The 21,047-nt window shown below is 36.6% G+C and overlaps 1 protein-coding gene and 1 pseudogene across 1 annotated transcript; both read right to left on the reverse strand.

The window, feature by feature from the left end:
• Positions 1–11,881: 11,881 nt before the first annotated feature.
• LOC121476334 (olfactory receptor 52J3) lies at positions 11,882–12,820 on the reverse strand. Its single transcript, XM_041730264.1, has one exon. It carries the CDS (start codon positions 12,818–12,820, stop codon positions 11,882–11,884), a length of 939 nt encoding a protein of 312 aa, XP_041586198.1.
• A 6,530-nt stretch (positions 12,821–19,350) lies between these two features.
• On the reverse strand, positions 19,351–20,529 carry LOC121476157 (annotated as a pseudogene).
• Positions 20,530–21,047: the final 518 nt, after the last annotated feature.

Genomic DNA, 21,047 nt, shown 5'->3' on the forward strand with positions numbered 1-21,047 from the left:
CCTTCCAAATGACAGAGAAGGAGATGTCTTTCCTAGAAGGAGGAGAAAAAAGTTTGAATATGGTTAGAAAATGACTACCTTAGTGCTTCAGTATATAGCAAAAATGAAGAAAAGTTGCTATCTGCAAGGGCTTATGAATGTATCTTTTTTATTATAAGTTGGACCATACTCATTTGAATAAGCCAGTCTCAAAGAATTTAATCTTTTTTTTAACTTCCAAGGTTTATCAGGAAGCCAATGGCAGAATTATTAAGACACAGAACTTGCTATTAAATATGGAATAATTTTGTATAGCTTTTACCTTTTGTAAAGCTTCTGTCTGAAGAGAAACACACAAAAAATCAAGGGTGGACACATGGAAATGCAGATGTAATCCAAAAGGCGACAGGCCATCTAGAAAGTAAAGTGACAGGATAGATGTACAAGACACTTCCATAAATAGAAAATGCAGAAATTATCTAATGATTCATGCATCACTTATTGACATAGAAAAAAATGCTAATATCCAGCCAAATATCCTGTCAAAGTGAAACAGATTATCTGAAGTACACATTATCACAGACAAAAGCACAGATACTCTGGGATTCCTGCCAAGGAGCAGATTGGGTCATATGCCTCTCTACTTGAACCATTCCAGAAAAAAAAAGATAATGATAAACCTTAGGTGTATTTGTCTTAATGTCTCTGTTTTTCCAAGACCATCCCATATCATAGCCCAATGCATTTCAGAGTGTTAAAGGAATGGTGGCTTCTAATGGAGTTTGAAACTTTCTTCATTTACTCCCCACATCACATCAGTTCCTCTGGGAAAACCTGCTGATTTCACCACTGCTACAGAACGAGCATGTACTGAGTTTACTCCTTCTGCTTAACTGGGAATGTGGGTAAAAGGCTGCCTAGAAAGCATCAGATGGCATGGACCTGAAGAAGGCATTCTGAGCAACATAACTGCTTTCTGCAATTATCTAAAGGACATGGAGAAGGTTGCTTTTGCAATACCTTCAAAACAATAAGCACCTATCACTCACAAGTTCAAGTAATGAAATAAAGGGAGGTGCTCTGCGTATCCACCTTGAGTGGTTAAAGTAGCACAGACTCCAGTTTTTATCCTTTACATAGCTCCATATTTCTATGGGAAACATAACAAGTTAAAAAAAAAAGTAAATGCTATATCCATTCTAATATTACATGTTTATGTATGTGTGTGTTTGTGGGAGTGGATGGTGAAAAGAGAGAGAGAAACAGAGAGACAGAGAGGAGCTATATTTTGCAGGGTCTCCCTTATTCATTTTTTTTTTTTAAGAACTGAAACTCCAGGAAACAGCCATTGTCCAATAGCAGGATGCTGCTGGCCAGAAACAAGCCTTTTAACACCCTGATGCCTATCTTGGGTTCTTCTCTGAAAATAAACTTTCACCAACATGCCACACTCACCTCAGGTTTTCATTGTGCTTCAGAAGTCCATTTCATTCATTCCCTAGAACCCATGGCAGAAACAGACATGATATTTTATCAACCAACTATATAATCATTTTGTAGAAAAATTTTAAATGCCTTGGATCTTCTAGATAATTTTAAGGATATCCAAGATCCATTTAAAGGTTGCAAGGTTAAACTTGGAACATCAAAAAAAAAAAAAAAAAACTGCGTGAGATCCCTCGGTGGCTCAGCAGTTTAGCACCTGCCTTTGACTCAGGGCAGGATCTTGGAGTCTGGGATCAAGTCCTATGTCGGGCTCCCTGCATGTAGCCTGCTTCTCCCTCTGCCTGTGTCTTTGCCTCTCTCTTTCTCTCTCTCTCTCTTTTTCTTTCTCTCTCTCATGAATAAATAAAATCTTTTTAAAAATAAAATTAAAAATTAAAAAACTGCAATAAAAAATAGTTTTCAGTAAAAAAAATAAAAAAATAAAAAGTTGCTGAGTTTCTTTTCCTGTTATATTCAGAGATTGGACCACATGATGCATATCGTATCAAGCCAGCACTTCTCAGCCACCATTTACCATATCTCTTTCATTTGACTGCAACACATACTGAAATCAAAACAAAATTCATATTTAATGTTGCATTCTTCCACAGGAATAGAGACAGGAAAAACAATCAAGCAGCACAGCTCTATGTGCTTTAAAAAAATACAGTCCAAGGAGAGTTGTTTTATACTAAGACTTTAGCTGCTTATAAAATTAGAAAAATGAGTTAAGTCAGTTTTCTAATATAAATTGTCCCCTGGGATTGAATCCCTTGCGATTGCTGGCAAAATTACCAGACTAGGATTAGAGAAATAGAAGCCTAATAAAATATGACATGGATAGGAATTTATATGGAGAAAACTATAAATGTGGGGCAAAACCACACAAATGTTACCATTTCTATAAGATATAAAGACAGATATATCCCAATCCTTCTAAGTAATATTTTGCATCCTAACTCTATGGATTACTGTTTCCTGGATAAAATTGTATTTAATCTATATTTGAAGTTCAAACATAATAACCTGCCATAGGAGACCCCATTTACAACCTGAGTGCTCATTATCTCACTGCACTGACCTGACAATGTGCTCTAGATTCATTGAATGCTTAGCTATGGGGATTGACATCTGTGAGTTTTTGGTCACACTGTCCTTTGTCTGTGATTAATTTTCTCAATATCCCCCTTTGACAATTTTTTGTATCTATGAAACAGAGGTCATAGAAAGAAGTGGTGAAAATACACAATCCTAGAGGTGGTCTGATTCAGTTCAGATACTGGATTTCCCACTTACATGATTTGGAAGAGTTTGTACAGTGTTGTGAGATAGTAATTCCACTTTACACATACAGTTCACAAGGGAACGTATTTGGACCGAGGATTTTCAATATAGGAAATATTAGACTACTGGCAATCTAGAAGAAATGGATGCATTTCTGGAAAACCACAAACTACCAAAACTGGAACAGGAAGAAATAGAAAACCTGAACAGGCCGATAACCAGGGAGGAAATGGCAGCAGTCATTAAAAATCTCCCAAGACACAAAAGTCCAGGGCCAGATGGCTTCCCAGGGGAATTCTATCACACGTTTAAAGAAGAAACAATACCTATTCTACTAAAGCTGTTCCTAAGCATAGAAAGGGTGGAATACTTCCAAATTCATTCCATGAGGCCTGTATCACCTTAATTCCAAAACCAGACAAAACCCCACGAGAAAGGAGAATTATAGACCAGTATCCCTGATAAACACAGATGCAAAAATTCTCAACAAGATAATAGGCAATAGGATCCAACTGTAGATTAAGAAGATTACTTACCATGACCAAGTGGGATTTATCCCGGGATGCAAGGCTGGTTCAACACTCGTAAAGCAATCAATGTGATTCATCATATCAACAAGAGAAAAACAAGAACCATATGATACTCTCAATAGATGCAGAGAAAGCATTTGACAAATATAGCATCCATTCCTGATCAAAACTCTTCAGAGTGTAGGGATAGAGGGAACATTCCTCAGCATCTTAAAAGCCATCTACAAAAAGCCCACAGCAAATATCCTTCTCAATGGAGAAACACTGGGAGCCTTTCCCCTAAGCTCAGGAACAAGACAGGAATGTCCACTCTCACCATTGCTATTCAACATAGTACTAGAAGTCCTAGCCTCAGCAATCAGACAACAAAAAGAAATAAAAGGCATTCAAATTGGTAAAGAAGAAGTCAAACTCTCCCTCTTTGCAGATGACATGATACTGTACATAGAAAACCCAAAAGACTCCACCCCAAGATTGCTAGAACTTATAAAGCAATTCGGCAGTGTGGCAGGATACAAAATCAATGCCTAGAAATCAGTGGCATTTCTATACACTAACAATGAGACTGAAGAAAGAGAAATTAAGGAGTCAATCCCATTTACAATTGCACCCAAAAGCATAAGATACCTCGGAATAAACCTAACCAAAGAGGTAAAGGATCCATACCCTAAAAACTACAGAACATTTTTGAAAGAAATTGAGGAAGACAGAAAGAGATGGAAAAAGATTCCATGCTGATGGATTAGAAGAATTAATATTGTGAAAATGTCAATGCTACCCAGAGAAATTTACACATTTAATGCAATCCCTATCAAAATACCATGGACTGGGATCCCTGGGTAGCGCTAGTGGTTTAGAGCCTGCCTTTGGCCCAGGGCGCGATCCTGGAGACCCAGGATCGAATCCCATGTTGGGCTCCCGGTGCATGGAGCCTGCTTCTCCCTCTCCCTCTGCCTATGTCTCTGCCTCTCTCTCTCTCTCTGTGACTACCATAAATAATAAAATTAAAAAATTAAAAAAAAATACCATGGACTTTCTTCAGAGAGTTGGAACAAATCACCTGAAGATTTGTGTGGAATCAGAAAACACCCCGAATAGCCAGGGGAATATTAAAAAACAAAATCATAGCTGGGGGCATCACAATGCCAGATTTCAGGTTGTACTACAAAGCTGTGATCATCAAGTCAGTGTTGTACTGGCACAAAAACAGACACATAGATCAATGAAACAGAATAGAGAATCCAGAAATGGGCCCTCAACTCTATGTTCAACTAATATTTGACAAAGCATGAAAGACTATCCACTGGAAAAAAAGACAGTCTTCAATGAATGGTGCTGGGAAAATTGGACATCCACATGCAGAAGAATGAAACTAGACCATTCTCTTACACCATACACAAAGATAAACTCAAAATGGATGAAAGATCTAAATGTGAGACAAGATTCCATCAAAATCCTAGAGGAGAACACAGGCAACACCCTTTTGAACTCGGCCACAGTAACTTCTTGCAAGATACATCCACGAAGGCAAAAGAAACAAAAGCAAAAATGAACTATTGGGACTTCATCAAGATAAGAAGCTTTTGCACAGCAAAGGATACAGTCAACAAAACTAAAAGACAACCTACAGAATGGGAGAAGATATTTGCAAATGACGTATCAGATAAAGGGCTAGTTTCCAAGATCTATACAGAACTTATTAAACTCAACAGCAAGGAAACAAACCATCCAATCCTGAAATGGGAAAAAGACATGAACAGAAATCTCACAGAGGAAGACATAGACGTGGCCAACACGCACATGAGAAAATGCTCCTCATCACTGGCCATCAGGGAAATACAAATCAAAACCACAGTGAGATACACCTCACACCAGGGAGAATGGGGAAAATTAACAAGACAGGAAACAGGAAATTTTGGAGAGGATGTGGAGAAAGGGGAACCCTCTTGTATGGTTGGCGGGAATGTGAATTGGTGCAGCCACTCTGGAAAACTATGTGGAGTTTCCTCAAAGAGTTAAAAATAGAGCTACCCCAGGACCAATTGCACTGCTGGGGATTTACCCCAAAGATACAGATGAACTAAAATGGCAGGACACCTGCACCCCAATGTTTATAGCAGCAATGTCCACAGTAGCCAAACTGTGGAAGGAGCCTCAGTGTCCATCAAAAGATGAATGGATAAAGCAAATGTGGTCTATATATACAATGGAATATTACTCAACCATTAGAAACAACAAATACCCACCATTTGTCAACATGGATGGAATGGGAGGGTATTATGCTGAGTGAAATAAGTCAATCAGAGAAGGACAAACATTATATGGTCTCATTCATTTGAGGAATATAAAAAAATAGTGAAAGGGATCATAGGGGAAAGGAGAGGAAATAAGCAGGAAATATCAGAGAGGGTAACAAAACATGAGAGACACCTAACTCTGGGAAACGAACAAGGGGTAGTTGAAGGGGAGGTGGACAGGGGGATGGGGTGACCCGGGTGATGGGCTCTGAGGGGGGCACTTGATGGGATGAGCACTGGGTGTTATTCTATATGTTGGCAAATCGAACTCCAATAAAAACTATACAAAAAAATAAAATATTTGACTACCAATTGAACTACAAATGTCTACTCAAGTTTTATTTTTCATCTTCATTATCTATAAAGACATTTTGAGTTAAACAAAAACTGAAAGTCTTTATCACCAGCCAGTCTGCAGGACAAGAAATGGTAAAGGATTACTACCAGCTGATGGAAAATGGCCAAAGCTTTTAAATGGTTATTAATGAAGAAATGGGAATTACTGGGAATACTGAATAATTAGATTGCCTATTTCAAATATTAAATTAGCTTTGTGCATAAAAATGTTTATTATATTACTTTGGATGATTGCAAAAACAAAATAAGTACTGAAATGGAAAGAAGGATCTATTCACTCAAAGATATTATACTTCCATTAAAATTAATGTGCATTAGGAGTCTACATATACACACTTTTATTTACAAATGTACATGAAATATATAAAATAATATATGATATATTTTCAATGAACAAGTAAAAAATACAAAACAACGTATTTTGAAATAGCATAACAATGTCAAAATGTTTGGAGGTCACTGCAATACAGATAACATTATTGTCTCTCATTCTAATTTATGGAATTGAAACTGTTTAAGTTTCAATTTCATACAATACTTTAACAATGAAAACTATTAGCTGGAAAAATGACTCCGCTCAGACCGATTTCCAATAAGATATACTAAAAAAATTGGTTTCCCATGCTTTTTAAAAACTAACATGGTAGTTTCTGTTGTCAAGATGACAGTTTATGTAAGTACTGTCATTCCTCCCAGAAAACTTTAGATATTTTATAATTGATGTTATATATATATTTATCTTTAAAATCAATAGAAACAAAAAATCAATAGAAACAGTTATTAAAGGACAAGAGTGAGCAGTCTAGCAGATACTTGCAAACACGAGGGATAGTTATTTCAAAGATAGGGAGGGATGTGAATATTTTTGTCTTGAGGTTTTCAGAGAAGCCAGAGGCAAAAAGGAGCAAAAGGCAAATTCCTAAAGAATTAGGTGGAGTTCCACTGTAGTGCCTCCACTACACAAAACTCCTTCCCTGGTTGGGTTTTACAACAGATACAGATGCCACAGTGTGTCATCCATATCCCTCTTTCAGATCAGAAGTTCTCAGCCATCTAACTACTGAAAATATAACCTTCTTTACTTCTTCTCTTGCCTCAATGAAACTTCTTTGTCTAACACCACATGCCCTTCCTGGGAAGCCCCCATAATGGCTGGTTGATGAAGAACCATAAGCTTACTCTATTTACCCTAATCAGGAAAAATTTGAAGTGACACTCCAGCTCCAGAGACTCCTGTATAAACATCTGGCTGACACTTGCCCTTTCATTACAAATAACTTTCTCCCTCTTTCTTCACCCACCTCTCCCAGGTGCTGATCTTAGGAGCAAAGCTATATTAGTTTTCTAATGCCTCTTCGCTAAATGACCAGAAATGTAGTGCCTTAAATCAACAAAAATTTATTTTCTTGCAGTTCACTTGGTTAAGAAGCTGATGCATATCTTGCTGAGGTAAAATCAAGTTTTCAGCAGGTCTGAATTCCTTTCTGGAGACACTAGGGGTAAACATATTTTGTTGCTTTTTCCAGATTCTATAGGTTGCCCACCTTCCTTAACTCATGGCTCTCTTCTCCATTTTCGGAGCCAGCAATGAAAGCTAAGTCCTACACATGTGGTATTGCTCTTACTTTTCTTTAAATATGTGTATGTACCCCGATGTCCATAGCAGCACTGTCAACAATAAAGAATTTCTTTATCTATCTATCTATCTATCTATCTATCTATCTATCTATACACACACTATATACTAAGTATACTTCATATATATTAGTTTTATATATACTAATATATATTAGTTTATATATATTAGCTATATATGTATATAAATTTACTGAGCCATCAAAAAAATTAAATCTTGCCATTTGCAATGATGTGAATAGAGCTAGAGAGTATAATGCTAAGCAATAAGTCAGAAAAAGACAAATACTATATGATTTCATTCCTAGGTGTAATTTAAGAAACATAACAGATAAACAAGGAGGGGAAAGAGAGAGGTGAACTATTAATCAGACTATTAACTATAAAGAACCAACTGAGGGCTGCTGGAGTAGAGGTGGGGGGGTTAAATGGGGTGATGGGGATTATGGAGGGCACTTAAGATGAGCATGGGTGATGTATGGATGTATTAAATCACTAAATTCTACACTTGCAACTACTATTACAAGGTGTGTTAAATAACTGGAATTTAAATAAAAACTTGTAAAAAATAAATGTATAAATAATTACACAATTGAGTCATCATATCTCCTTCACTGACTCTTTCTTCTGTTCCTATTATTGTCCACTTTCAAAGACTTGTGATTACATTGGTTCTACATTGATAGTCCAGGACACTTCCTATCTTGAACAACCTTAATCCCATGTGCAGTGTTAGTTCCTCTTTACCTATAAAATTTAACATATTCACAAATTCTGAAGATTAATATGAGGATGTCTTTAAGGGGGCATTATTTTGCCTCCATGAAAATCTCCATCTCAGGATGTGCTTTCTAAGAAACTCAACCTGTGGGATGCCTGGGTGGCTCAGCGGTTAAACATCTGCCTTCCACTCAGGGCTGATCTGGGAGTCCTGGGATTGAGTCCTACCTCAGGCTCCCTGCATGGAGCCTGCTTCTCACTCTGCCTCTGTCTCTGCCTCTCCCTTTCTGTGTCTTTCATAAATAAATATATAAAATCTTAAAAAAAAAAAAAAAAAGAAACACAACCTGCAAACACTGCTTACACAGTGTCTTGGAAGAGCCTACCAAGAAATCACAATGGCAAAGAAAAACTCACAGTAAATAATCACCAAATGTCCAAAGACATTTTTTAAAAAGCTACCAATATAGTAAAAACCTGTGTGAAACAGAATTAAAAATAAACCACTTCAGGTTTTTACAATATATGTAATAGGAAGCCTTAAAGAGATGAAAGAGAGAGAATTACAACCATGAAGAAAGCACAGGAGATTTTTGTTAAAAGGATCAAAAATAGAAACTTTAAGTGTTGAAATTAATTATATTAAGGGATTAAAGAATAAAATGGAAACTGCTGAAAATAAAAATTTGGGGTTTTAAAAGTAAACATGTATCTTTAGGACTATAGCTAAATAAATGATGGAAGGAAAGAAAAGTTAAAATACATGGAATAAAGATAGGGCATTCCAACTTTATTTTTATGTACTTACAAAAGAATATGGTGGGAAGTGGAGAAGGAAATATTCAAAGAAATAAAGTTTGAAAAGTAATAGGTAAAGAAATATCTGGAAGCAATAGATATATAATATATATCACATAAGAAAATAAGGATTGAATACTGAACATGACTTTTATAAAAATTTATAAATCTAGACTTATAATGAAATTTCAGAACTTTGAAATAAAGATGATTCCAAAAAGAAAAAGAAAAAAATCCTTTCAAAAGAGTGAGAAAATGATTGGCACTGGTTCCATTGATAGCATTAGTTGCAGGAGAACAAAAAAGTTGAACAATAAATTCAGAAAGATGGTGGAATAGAACTTGGTTCCAAAATTCAATAAATTCTTTATTTACTATTCAAATATGAGAGCAGATATACTTAGACATAAAAGTATAATTAAATATTAGCAGACTAAGCAGGGTTGTAGCTAGTAGGAAAAATAGATATTCTCCATAAAGACTGTGAATGCCACAGAAAGAAGATATTCATGAACATTTATTGTAGAAAGAAATAATTAATATATATACATATATATATAATCAAATAAAAATGGCCTGGAAACACAGTTCCAGATAATTCCAAAATGAGAGATAGAGGTATACAAGAAGAACAGGACAAGGCAAAAGGGGTATATAATTTTTGTTTTGTTCAGAGTAGGATAGTTATAAATTATTATAATTAGAAAGCCAATATTTGACTAATGCTACAAAGTTAATGAAACAAAGTAAAATTAAGAAAGCAAGAAAGGGGGCACCTGGGTGGCTCAATGATTGAGCTTTTGCCTTTGGCTCGGTGGTGATCCCAGGGTTCTGGGATTGAGTCTTGCATCGGGCTTCCCACAGGGAGCCTGCTTCTCCCTCTGCCTATGTCTCTGCCTCTCTCTGTGTGTCTCTCATAAATAAATAAAATCTTAAAAAAATCAAGAAAGTTAGAAAAAAGAAGGTATTGAAAAATGTGAAATTTTTAAGCAATCGAAAACAGAGATCAAAAAGGCAAAAATATATTCTTATTGATTACAATTCTGCTACCCAATAATTTTACCAAAAATTATAAAACCTGCATAAACTATCATAAACTTGCATAAGGAAATGCAAGATACTTTCTAATCAAATAATAATAATAGCATGAATACCTACTAAGAGATGAATACGTAAGTAAAATCAAATGTTATAAAACAAAACATGAAATGTTTTAATCTATATAAATTAATAACAAATGACCTAACTAAAATACCTGTGACTTGTTGTAAAATTTAAAATATCTGTTCTGTGTGTCAGAAAAACAAATGATACATTTGCCTCTGGAAAAATAGAACAAAATCTGTGTTGGAGCAGTGTTGAAAGTAATTTTCACTTTAATTCTGTATATAATTGTATTAAGCATTGTGTTTGAGATGAGTGCAATGTTGAAGGTCATTAATTCATGGAGTTGTAAGAACAAGGATTTGCATTATACTTTTACTTTAGTTTCTTTTGTAAGTAGTCTGAAAAAGAAATTTTTTTAATGTAAAGACATGTAACAAGTCTGATGATGCAAAGGGTCATTGCTTGGTCTTTGGGAAATTTTGAACCAACTAAAAGTGCTCAGTAGTATAAAAAAAAAGGCAACTATTCATAGATTCATTTCAGAGCTTATACATTAAGTCAGTGGAGGAACTAGAGATAGATCATGAGTCCAGGATGGGAGCCCTTGTTTGGGAAGATGGAATATTTCAGGGTCAAATGTAGATTGAGAGAACAAAGTGAATAAAGTGATAGGCAAAGACCAACATATTTCACATAGAAATACTAAACATAATTCAATTATAAGACTACACTTGTGTTTATGGACCTTACTACAGTGATAGTCATTAATATGATACTATAGATAAGTAAGAAATAATTTGGGGGTGCCTGGGTGGTTTAGTTTTGCATCCAACTCTTGATTTTGGTTCAGGTCACTAGCAATGTCCTGAGATGGAGCCCTGTATCTGGCTCTGTGCTCAGTGGGGAATCTGCTTGAGATTCTTTCTCTCCCTCTCCCTCTGCCCCTCCCACTCTCTCTCTCTCAAATAAATAAATAATCTAAAAATAAAAAAGAAATAGTTTTGAAATTGCATGTTTGTTTTGGCTATCATTCCATGGAATCTTACATATTTGGCAGATCATTGCACTTCAAGCTACAGATTTGGCAACGATTTTTTTGAACCCATTAACTTGTTTTTTTTTAAAGAATGTAACAGAATGCAACCTCCTAGAAGGCCAGACATTTTGTGTTAACTTGGTTCATGCATTTATCCCTAGCAATTAGAATGAGTCAAGACAACAATAAACACAAAATGAATATAAGTTAAAAGCATAATAAAATGAATGCACAATGAATGGACAAACAAACCAACGCATGATGTAGGACACAGGGTCATATCTCCACTGCCACATTTCTCTAATTATAGAATGCAAAAAAAACGAAAACAAAAACAAAAACAAACAAACAAAAAAACAAAACAGTATAACATGTTCTTTGCCCAGAAAAAGAGAAGCTTTATATTATGAAGGACTCTGTGGGAAGACATGCAGACAGAGGCCACACAGCTCCTTCCAAGATAGCCCTTTGAACTTGAGATCCAGTGAAGTTTCCACGAGTTTTAGAATCCATTAGTCAGCAATTATGAATAAATCAACTTGTATCTCAATCTGGCAGCAACAGATTAGGACTAGGAGATGTTTGCTAAAGCAAGAACACACAGGTCTTTGTAGATGGATGAATATCCTTAGTAAAAGAACATGTCATGAGTCTTATTTTTTTATAAAGACATGGAGCACTCGCTCTCGAATCTGTTTGGTCCTTACACCATAAATGATGGGGTTGAGTGATGGTGGGATAACCAAATAGAGGTTGGCAACAAGAATGTGAATGTAGCGTGGTATGTTGTGTCCAAATCGGTGAGTGAGGAAGGAGAACACTGAGGGGATATAGAAAACACAGATGACTCCAACGTGAGAACCACATGTGCTGAGTGCTTTTAGCCGAGCATCCTGTGATGGGAGGCGAAAGACAGCTCGGAGAATGTACATGTAGGAGATGCCAATAAGGACCAGGTTCAGGACAAAGAAGGAAACCACGAAAAGCCCATAGATGGCATTGACACGGATGTTTCCGCAGGAGAGTTTGGCAATGCCCATGTGCTCACAGTAGGAGTGAGCTATCACGTGAGCCTGACAGAAGGGTAGGCGGTAGATGAGGAAGACCATGGGTAGTGTCAGCACAACTGGACGAATCACAATGCACATGCTGATGCCGACCAGCACTCGGGATGTCAAGATGGTTGTATAGTGGAGGGGAGCACAGATGGCCACATAGCGATCAAAGGCCATAGCCAGCAAGACCTCGGCCTCCATGCCAGTAAAAGTATGGATCAAAAACATCTGGGCCACACAAGCTCCAAAGTTAATCTCATGAGCATCAAACCAGAAGATTCCCAGCATTCGGGGCACAGAGGTTGTGGAAAGGGCCAAATCAATAGTTGAAAGGAGGGCCAGAAAATAGAACATGGGCTCCCTCTGCAGGGTCTGCTCCATCTTGATGACTAGCAAAATTGTGGCATTGCCCAGTAAAGCCACGAGGTAAACAGAGCAGAAAGGCAGGGAGATCCAGGCATGGGCCCCTTCCAGACCAGGGATTCCAACGAGGAAGAATGTGGCTGGGTGAAAAATGCTCCTATTGTGGTATATCATCCTGTCACTGGTCAAAGGAGGTGAAGTTGCTCCTCGTCTAGGGGAAAAATGAGAGAGAATGAGAGATAGAGATCAAAAGAGAGATCAGAAGGAGAAGGAGTTGCCATGTCAATCACTAGCTTAGTGTTTCAGCATAGAGTTCATGTCATGCTTAATACATAGTAAGTCTGTTACTGAAGGACATATATGAGATATCTCATAGCCATTTGATGAAGCAGGTCAAGGCAACTTTCAGAGTTTCCACCCTGTCTGCTCATTGAGTTCTAATCCCAAACATGGAGTTTTGCAGTAAGCTCAGTGAGGATTTCTAATAGTTGGAGCTTATCATTCATTTTGAAGGAGAATAGGATGTGATTACACTCTGGAAAATATATTCTGGAGAGTGACACTGGCAACATTAAGACTACAGTTGAGGTCAAGTTAACATGCTACAGGGGTAGTCAAAAATGACTTTAAGGAAAAAAAAAGACTAAGACAAAGAAAGAAAGAAAATATCTTTAAAAAATCCATAATGAAAATAAATTACAGATCCAGGTGTATAGGTGCTCACACAATTAAAATCTTAATTCTTTTGACTGATATGTTAAGAAATTCTGACCCAAGCCCAGCACCCTCTCACAGACACCAAATCAGATAATAAGGGCCCCTTGAGATACTGGCCAGGAGTAGAAACAGCCATTGTTTATGATTTACAGATGGTGCCAAGTACCAGTTGGGAAAGAGAAAAGGAGGATTGTGTTCTGCCATTTTCACACTTGCTCACTCTCCACAGCATATCCAGTACTCTCAGAGCACCTATTGATTTTACTGGTGTTAATTTTACCACTGCTATGGAGTGAACACTTGCTTACCAGTTCAAAAACACTGGAAATCTGGATAGAGAAACACAAATGGTTTTGGTACTAGAGAAGGTATTTTTTTTTTTTTTTGCAGTTCTCTAGGACAGTCATGTCTCAATAGAGAAGAATCTATTTCCACAATGATCTTCAGAGAAAGATACTTCACAGTTTCAGAAACTACAGAATGCATCAAACAACTCAGAATGAGATAAAGGAACTTGCACTGGAATATAAGGTTCAGCAGTTTAGCCAAAAATAAAGCAGAGATGGGGCTCCTGGTGGCTTGGTCAGTTACATATCCGACTCTTGAATTCAGCTCAGGATCTTGAGATCAGCATAGACTCTGCTTGAGATTGTCTCCTGCTCCCTTTGCCCCTACTCTTCTCAGGCATGCATGCTCTCTTTTTTTCTCTCTCTCAATAAATAAAATTTTAAAAACATAAAGCAGAGATATCCATTTTTGTCTTTGACATAGCTTCACTTTATCATTTAATTTTTTTTTCAAAATAGGAAACATATCAAGGTAAAAAAAAAAAAAGAAACTGTCATTTATTAGTTCAATCCAACAATGAAAGAACAAATGCTACAAAGTGCAGAGACTCTTACTTGTCTGTAAAAATGTCAACACCCTTGCCAAGTAAGAAACCATTGCCTAGAAAAATGATGGCCAAGGCCAAGGTAGAGAGTCCGCGTTGTTTACTATGGAGCAATGCTAGGAGCCCCCTCTCAACAGCAGCTCTCCACTGGCCTCATCCCTTCCTACCGACATGGAAATTTATTTCATCCAACACAACTGACAGGTTGATATTAAATGCATCGGATCTTCCTGAGACTTCTAAAAATAATCTTATTATCACCTAAAGATAAGATTTTGTGTTTTTTCCTTCCTGCTGCAGTTAGCCATTTGGTCCAGTTCTCAGGCTGCTCTACCCATGTATGTCTGCATTTCCTACAATGCCTGTTCACCAGCTGATTCACCTTTTCCTTCCATAAGGAATCAAGACTTACACACAGCATCGAGCAGCACAGCCCTTAACACCTCTCTCTGAGGAAGCATGGAGAGTGCCTTTATGTTAGGCTTCTAGCACCTAAGGGATATTCCTAAGAAAACATCCCATTTTAATCCCAGTTTTACACCAAGCTCTGGGATTGAGTCCTTGGAGACTGCTCACAAACCTCTAGATTCTATTCCCCAAACCTAAAATCCCAAGGAACATAAAAGCAACCTGAAGAATATGTAAATAAAAGTTGAAGAGTGGGGATAAAGCACATAATTACTGTCATTTATACTTAACACATGTGAAAAAAGATACACTGTGTCTCCATGTGAATGTGACTATGTGGGTCAATTCTATGGCTTACTGACCTTCTACATATAAAAGAAACTAGCTCATTTATTTATTTAATAATTCATTCATTCATTCATTCATTTATTTATTGGAACTAGCTAATTTAAATTCAAATATTTGAACTAGCATAGAAAGCTTTTTAAAATTTTACTATTTCTTTACCCTAAGTTTTTTTCCAACCTCCTCTCATATAGCTGCTTTGAGTTTCTCCAAGTAGCACTAAAGACATAGATCCATGATTCTTTTCCCACACTATTTTCTATACATTTTCCCTGTCACAACCATGATTTCACTTGTACAAATTTCAAAAGTCCTGTTGATAAGTGCCTACATTTTTATCCTGGAGCCAGAGTGCTGGTGTTGAAGTTCTGACTCTGCCACATATGAGCTGCATGACTTTGGGTGACTCATGTAGCATTTCTGTGCCTCAGTTTCCTTAACTATAAAGTGGATGTCAAAATAGTGCCTTCCTCATTGGGTACATGTACATCTGAGATACAAATTAAATGTCTCTGAGGCATTTAAAACAGTGTCCCGTACTTAGTAAGTGGTTAGTTTTATCTTGTTTCTTCTTCTTCTTCTTCTTCTTCTTCTTCTTCTTCTTATTATTATTATTATTATTATTATAGATTTCATCTCACAAGAACAACTGCATAGATATTATTCAGGCAGAGCAACTTTAGGAACCACTTACCAATCACTGTAGCCAGTTTTCTTCTGAAACCTCTGATGATATTAGATATTTACTTTTCAAATTTTAGAATTAATCAGGTATATATCACGTATATCCTATCAGAATGTGATTTTTTTGGACTGAAAAAATAACATCTCTTTATCACACAACTGAAGTTTCCACAAGTCTCCCTAAGACAACAGTTAGGCCTACGAAATAAAGCACTGACTACAAAGTATGAGAAGTAATATTTTTATTTGACCTTGCCAATCTTCTCCATCTTTCTCTACAAGCATTAAAGTTATCTCCTACAAATTTATAGTTTTTGTTCACCTGTACATATACAGTGAAATATTCTCTTGGGTCTAATAAGGTCTTTATATACATAATCAAAATCATAATCAAGACATTTGTTTAACAGCACATTTCTTCCTCCATGAGTGTGAAGCAGGACACACTGAATCTTGAGAGTTGCTAAAAGATATCTTAGATCCATAAAGGGAGCTAAGTTTAGGATCAAGATAAGACACAGAATCTCAACAGCAAATATTAAAACAAACTTGGCCCATAGTAAACACAGTTTAGGCATTCAACTGTTATATAAAACCAGACCAACATCTTTATTGTTGTAAAAGCCAATAAATTATTTTAATGACAAAGAAAATCTGAATTATCTTTTCAGAAACATAAAATGTAAAATATCTCAACAGACTTTATTTCTTTTCTTTTTTTTCTTCTGAAAGACCTCCCCCACAGTGACCTCAATTCTGTAGCTCCAATCTGAACTGATTGCTTTTCGTGTGCCTAGTTGGGAATGCTCTACTCTACTCTCCTGTCTTAAATTCACTTTTTTTTTTCATACCTCATGCCTTCTCATTTCACAGACAGCTCCCTAGTTTTTCAGGAACACATCCTGATATAATTTCCAAAGACAGTATGAAAAGAGATATAATTTCAAAATATCTGTATGACTGAAATATTATTTTCCCCTCAACTATGATTGATATTTTGGCTTTAGTCATTATTGGTGGAACTGTGTCCCTCCCTACCATAAATTTATATGTCGAAGTCCCAATATGCAGTATGTTAGAACATGACCTTATTTGGGAATAGGGTCATTATCAATGCAATAATTTAACATAAAACTAGGTCATACTGGAGTAGGGTGAGCTCCTAATTCAATATGACTGATATTATTTTTTTTAAAAAAAGAAGCTCTGTGAGGAAATACATGTACATGGGGAAGGCACCATGTACTCTAGGCAGGAGGCATGGAACAGACACTTTCTCACAGTTCTGAGAAGGAAGAAGCACTGCCAATACCTCCATCTCAGACTGCCTGCCACCCAGAGCTCTGAGACAAGAAATTTATGTTGTTTAAGCCACTCAGTCTGTGATACTTTGTTACCACAGCTCTAGTGAACTGAGAGTTATATTGGTTGAAGATGATTTTATAAGCATGATTACAATGATCATTTATGGTCCACATGGAAATCAAGGATTCTGATACCATTGTAATTCACATTTCTTTCAGGTCACTTCTTGTGATTTTTCTTTAGTCTTTGTAATATATTAGTATTCTCTCCTTAAATTTCTGAAAATTCACCCTCATTTACTAAATGAATTGGGCCTTTCTAAGGTATGGATCTATGACATTAAAAGTTGGAAATTATTTTTAATTTTTTGAAATTATATTTAATTTTAAATCTTTATCTTTTTCTTTCTCTTTCATACCTCTTCTTTGTTGACAGTTGGTGTTCTACATTGATATTTTATGTATAATTTTTCCTTATTTCATATTTTAGTCATGATTTCTCTCTTTCTTAATATTATGAGATATTTCTTTAAATGTATTTTCCCATACGTGTGCTAATTATTTAAAAATATGTATATGTGTAGCCATTTAAGAAGTACTCCAGAATTTAAAAATCTTTTATCTTGAGTTTCTGAGTTCTGAACCAAATGGAGGGATGTTTTTAAGTGTCAAATGAAGACAAAGAACTTCATCATTCATTGACAAGCTACCGATTGAGAATCTTGTATAGATGTATTCGATGATGAGATTCCTAACAGATCCACTAAATTAGGTGGGCCTACTAGCCTCATCATGGTCTGAGAACAGGCACTTATAGGACTAGAACATGCAATCTCTTCCTGTAAAATATAGCAAGAGGCATACTTTATGCTCCTCCCAGGCTGCTGGTTTCCCAAAGAAAGGCACAAAATAAACTGCACTCTTTTTTTTTTTTTTTTTGTATTTCTCTAAACATGTATTTTACCTTTATTATTGTGTGCCATAAAGTTACATGGAAATAGCTTTAACCCTTTCAAGACTTTTCTTCATGCTTTGTTAGGAAAGACCAAATACAGCCTTTGATCTACAGATAATTCACTGCATTACTGAGGTAACACCCTCCTAAGTACATGGCCAGATGTTCTTTTTATTACAAGGTTTGTCCATACTGTCTGTCAACAATAAGAGCTCTGCTCAGTCATACATAAGACCTGAGAATTGCTCCATTTGTGCCTTTCTTGTGGTTCTTTCCTTGGCCTCAGTAGTTTCTTTGCATTCATACACTGACTGGTACACAGCTGAAGACTTCTGAGGAATGTCCCGAGGTCATATACCTGTCTCCATGCACCTCGCTCCTCTCTGGTCTTCTGCCTTGTAATTCAGGCAGACCATCAGACTCTGGGTTCTCTACCCCTCTCCATGACTTGATAAATTTCCAGTAAGTAAGTAGGGGCAACCTTTAGGCTCATGTCATTCTTCCTTTTGTTACAGATCATTGTCTTTGCTTCCTTTAATCCAGTTTCTTAGCACTGTTGTTTTATGAACTTTACCACTGTATTTTAGTTTTTTTATGGTGAGGTGAGGGAGTAAATCTGGTCCCTGTTACTCCATCATGGCAATAAACAGAAATAAAATTTTGTTTTGTATTTAATGTTTGACTGCTTGTATTTGTCCCAAGTTATAATCTGATTGTGTGGGTGAACACAGTCCAAAACCATACATATTCTAGATTTAGTATCATCCTCTTGACCTCAGTGGGGTGAATGCATGCCTGCTTCAGTTTTTCCACTCACTATATGTTGACTTTGTGTGAGCAATCATGACCTAGATGCTTATCTCAACACTGGCAGGTGATTATGATTTCTAATAGCTATACAAGAGAGTAAGTAGAAGACACTTAGATAAGTGGAAAAGGATAATGTTAAGGATTCAGTTTTAGTGATAATATTTGACAGAGTGAAGATTGGGTTTGGCAGGTCTTCAAAATTTCAGGCCCAGTACAGGACAAACCTACTTTCTTGAAACAAGTTTTTCCACAACATTCTGGCACTGGGCAAGGTCACAGACTATAGTAAAGATTAACCTGATTTGGGTCTTTGAATTAGTAAGAGATCTCAATTGTACTATTATTTTCAAAAACAATAAAATGTGCCATTAAAAAGGTTACATTGTCATATTAAAATCCTCATAATGTATTATTCGATGATCTTCATAAAATGCAGGGAGATCATTGGAGCAATGATAAATTTCAAATTTACAAAGAAGAAACTTAGAAATGAGAGAGTTGGGGAATTCTCCAAAATCACATATCTAGGAAGTTGTACAGTTAAGAATCTGATGAAGAAAATTTTCTCCAAATTAATGCCAGGTATTTTCTAAAGACTCTGACTTTGCCTAAACATGTGGAAAATCCCAAAACGCGTCTGTTTGGTCCTGACCTGCAGATGATGGGATTAAGTACTGGTGGGAGAAGCAGGCAAATGTCAGCCATGAGAATGTAGACTATGGGAGGCAGGTGTTTCCCAAAGTGATGGACCATGCATACCCCTATTAGAGGTACAAAGCAGATAAGCACCACACATACATGAAATAAACAAGTGTTGAGTGCCTTTAGTTGCTTGTCATTAGACATAATGCCTAGCACAGCATGGAAAATTGGGATATAGGAGAGGAGGATGAGGAATGAGTCTGTGCCCAGTGTGATAATGACTACACACAATCCATAGATGTTGTTGATACTGGCATCATAGCAGGATAATTTCAGAATATCTTGATGCAAGCAAAAGGGGTGGCTGAGGACATTAGCACAACAGTGATGGTAGCGCCTCAATAGTATAGGGGTGGGCATCACAACTCCTGTACTTTGTAGCAAGCAGCCCAAGCCAATATTACCATCATTGGTGAAGATGCTTCAGTAGTGCATCCTCAGTTTTTTTTTTTTTAACCACATCTAAGGATTTCTTTATCGTTGATGATCATTACAGAATTTCATGTTCAAAACAGAGCTCCTCATAAGGACTTCACAGATTGGTCTACACGTAAAATATGATTTATACAAACAAAACCCACACATAAAAGGAAATGGTTGGTTGTCCCGGGAGGTACAGAGATAGGACAGGGGCTATAGGCTACACTCAGGGGCCAGGTCTTCTGAGGAGAAGTGGACGACATATAGCAATGAATCAGTCAAAGGCCATGGCCAGCAGCACTGAAGACTCCAAGAACATGAAGGTGTGGATGAAGAAAAGCTGAGCAAAACAAGCTCCTCCTCTGATTTCCTGGGCTTCCCACCATAACATAGCCAATATTGTAAGGAGTGTAGACATGGACATGCCCAGGTCAGTTATTGCCAGGTTGGGCAGCAGATAATACCTGGGCTGGTGAAGTGAAGACTCATTCCAGATAACAGAGATGATGATGATGTTGCCTATAAATGCTACCAAGTATGCAAGACAAAATGGAATTGAGAGCCAAGCATGAACAGACTTCAGCCCATGGAAACCTTCTAAGGGAAAGATGGGTTCTGTAGCATCACTGTTATTCCAGACCACCATGGTGTTGCTTCAGAAGCCCTTTGGATGTGAGAAATGCTGACAAAGTCACAGGCTATTCAGATCAGTGAGTAAATTCTACTGTATTCATGTAAAATCGATCTTCAGTGTTCTTTAAATGACTTACACAAATATAGTATGAAGAAAGACATCCCAGGCATCTGAGTCATCAGTTCAGAAACAGTTTATAAAATATGAAATCTGGTCTCAACTGTGACATTAGGATGCTATCAGGTATACATCACAACCTTGAAAATTTTAATATAAATGCAAAATAGAGAAATGTAAACTTTTAGATAAATTGGTATATTAATACAACAAAATCTAAGTGAAAATAGGGGAGCTGCACTGATCTTCAAATTAGCCTGTGGATCATTTCTGAATCTTATTTTCATTCTTCAAGGGTACCCTGACATCTTTAATCTCACTGTTTTAATATATTATTCTGTTTTTCTAAAAATTAACATATATGTTCTATGAAAATGCAACACAATGAGAAAGGAAAAGGTCATTATGTATAA

This window comes from Vulpes lagopus, chromosome 15, assembly GCF_018345385.1.
Source record: "Vulpes lagopus strain Blue_001 chromosome 15, ASM1834538v1, whole genome shotgun sequence".
NCBI lineage: Eukaryota > Metazoa > Chordata > Mammalia > Carnivora > Canidae > Vulpes > Vulpes lagopus.

Excerpts from the sequence above, each read along its gene's own strand:
- LOC121476334 (XM_041730264.1), bottom strand. The coding sequence starts at position 12,820 with ATGATATACCACAATAGGAGCATTTTTCACCCAGCCACATTCTTCCTC.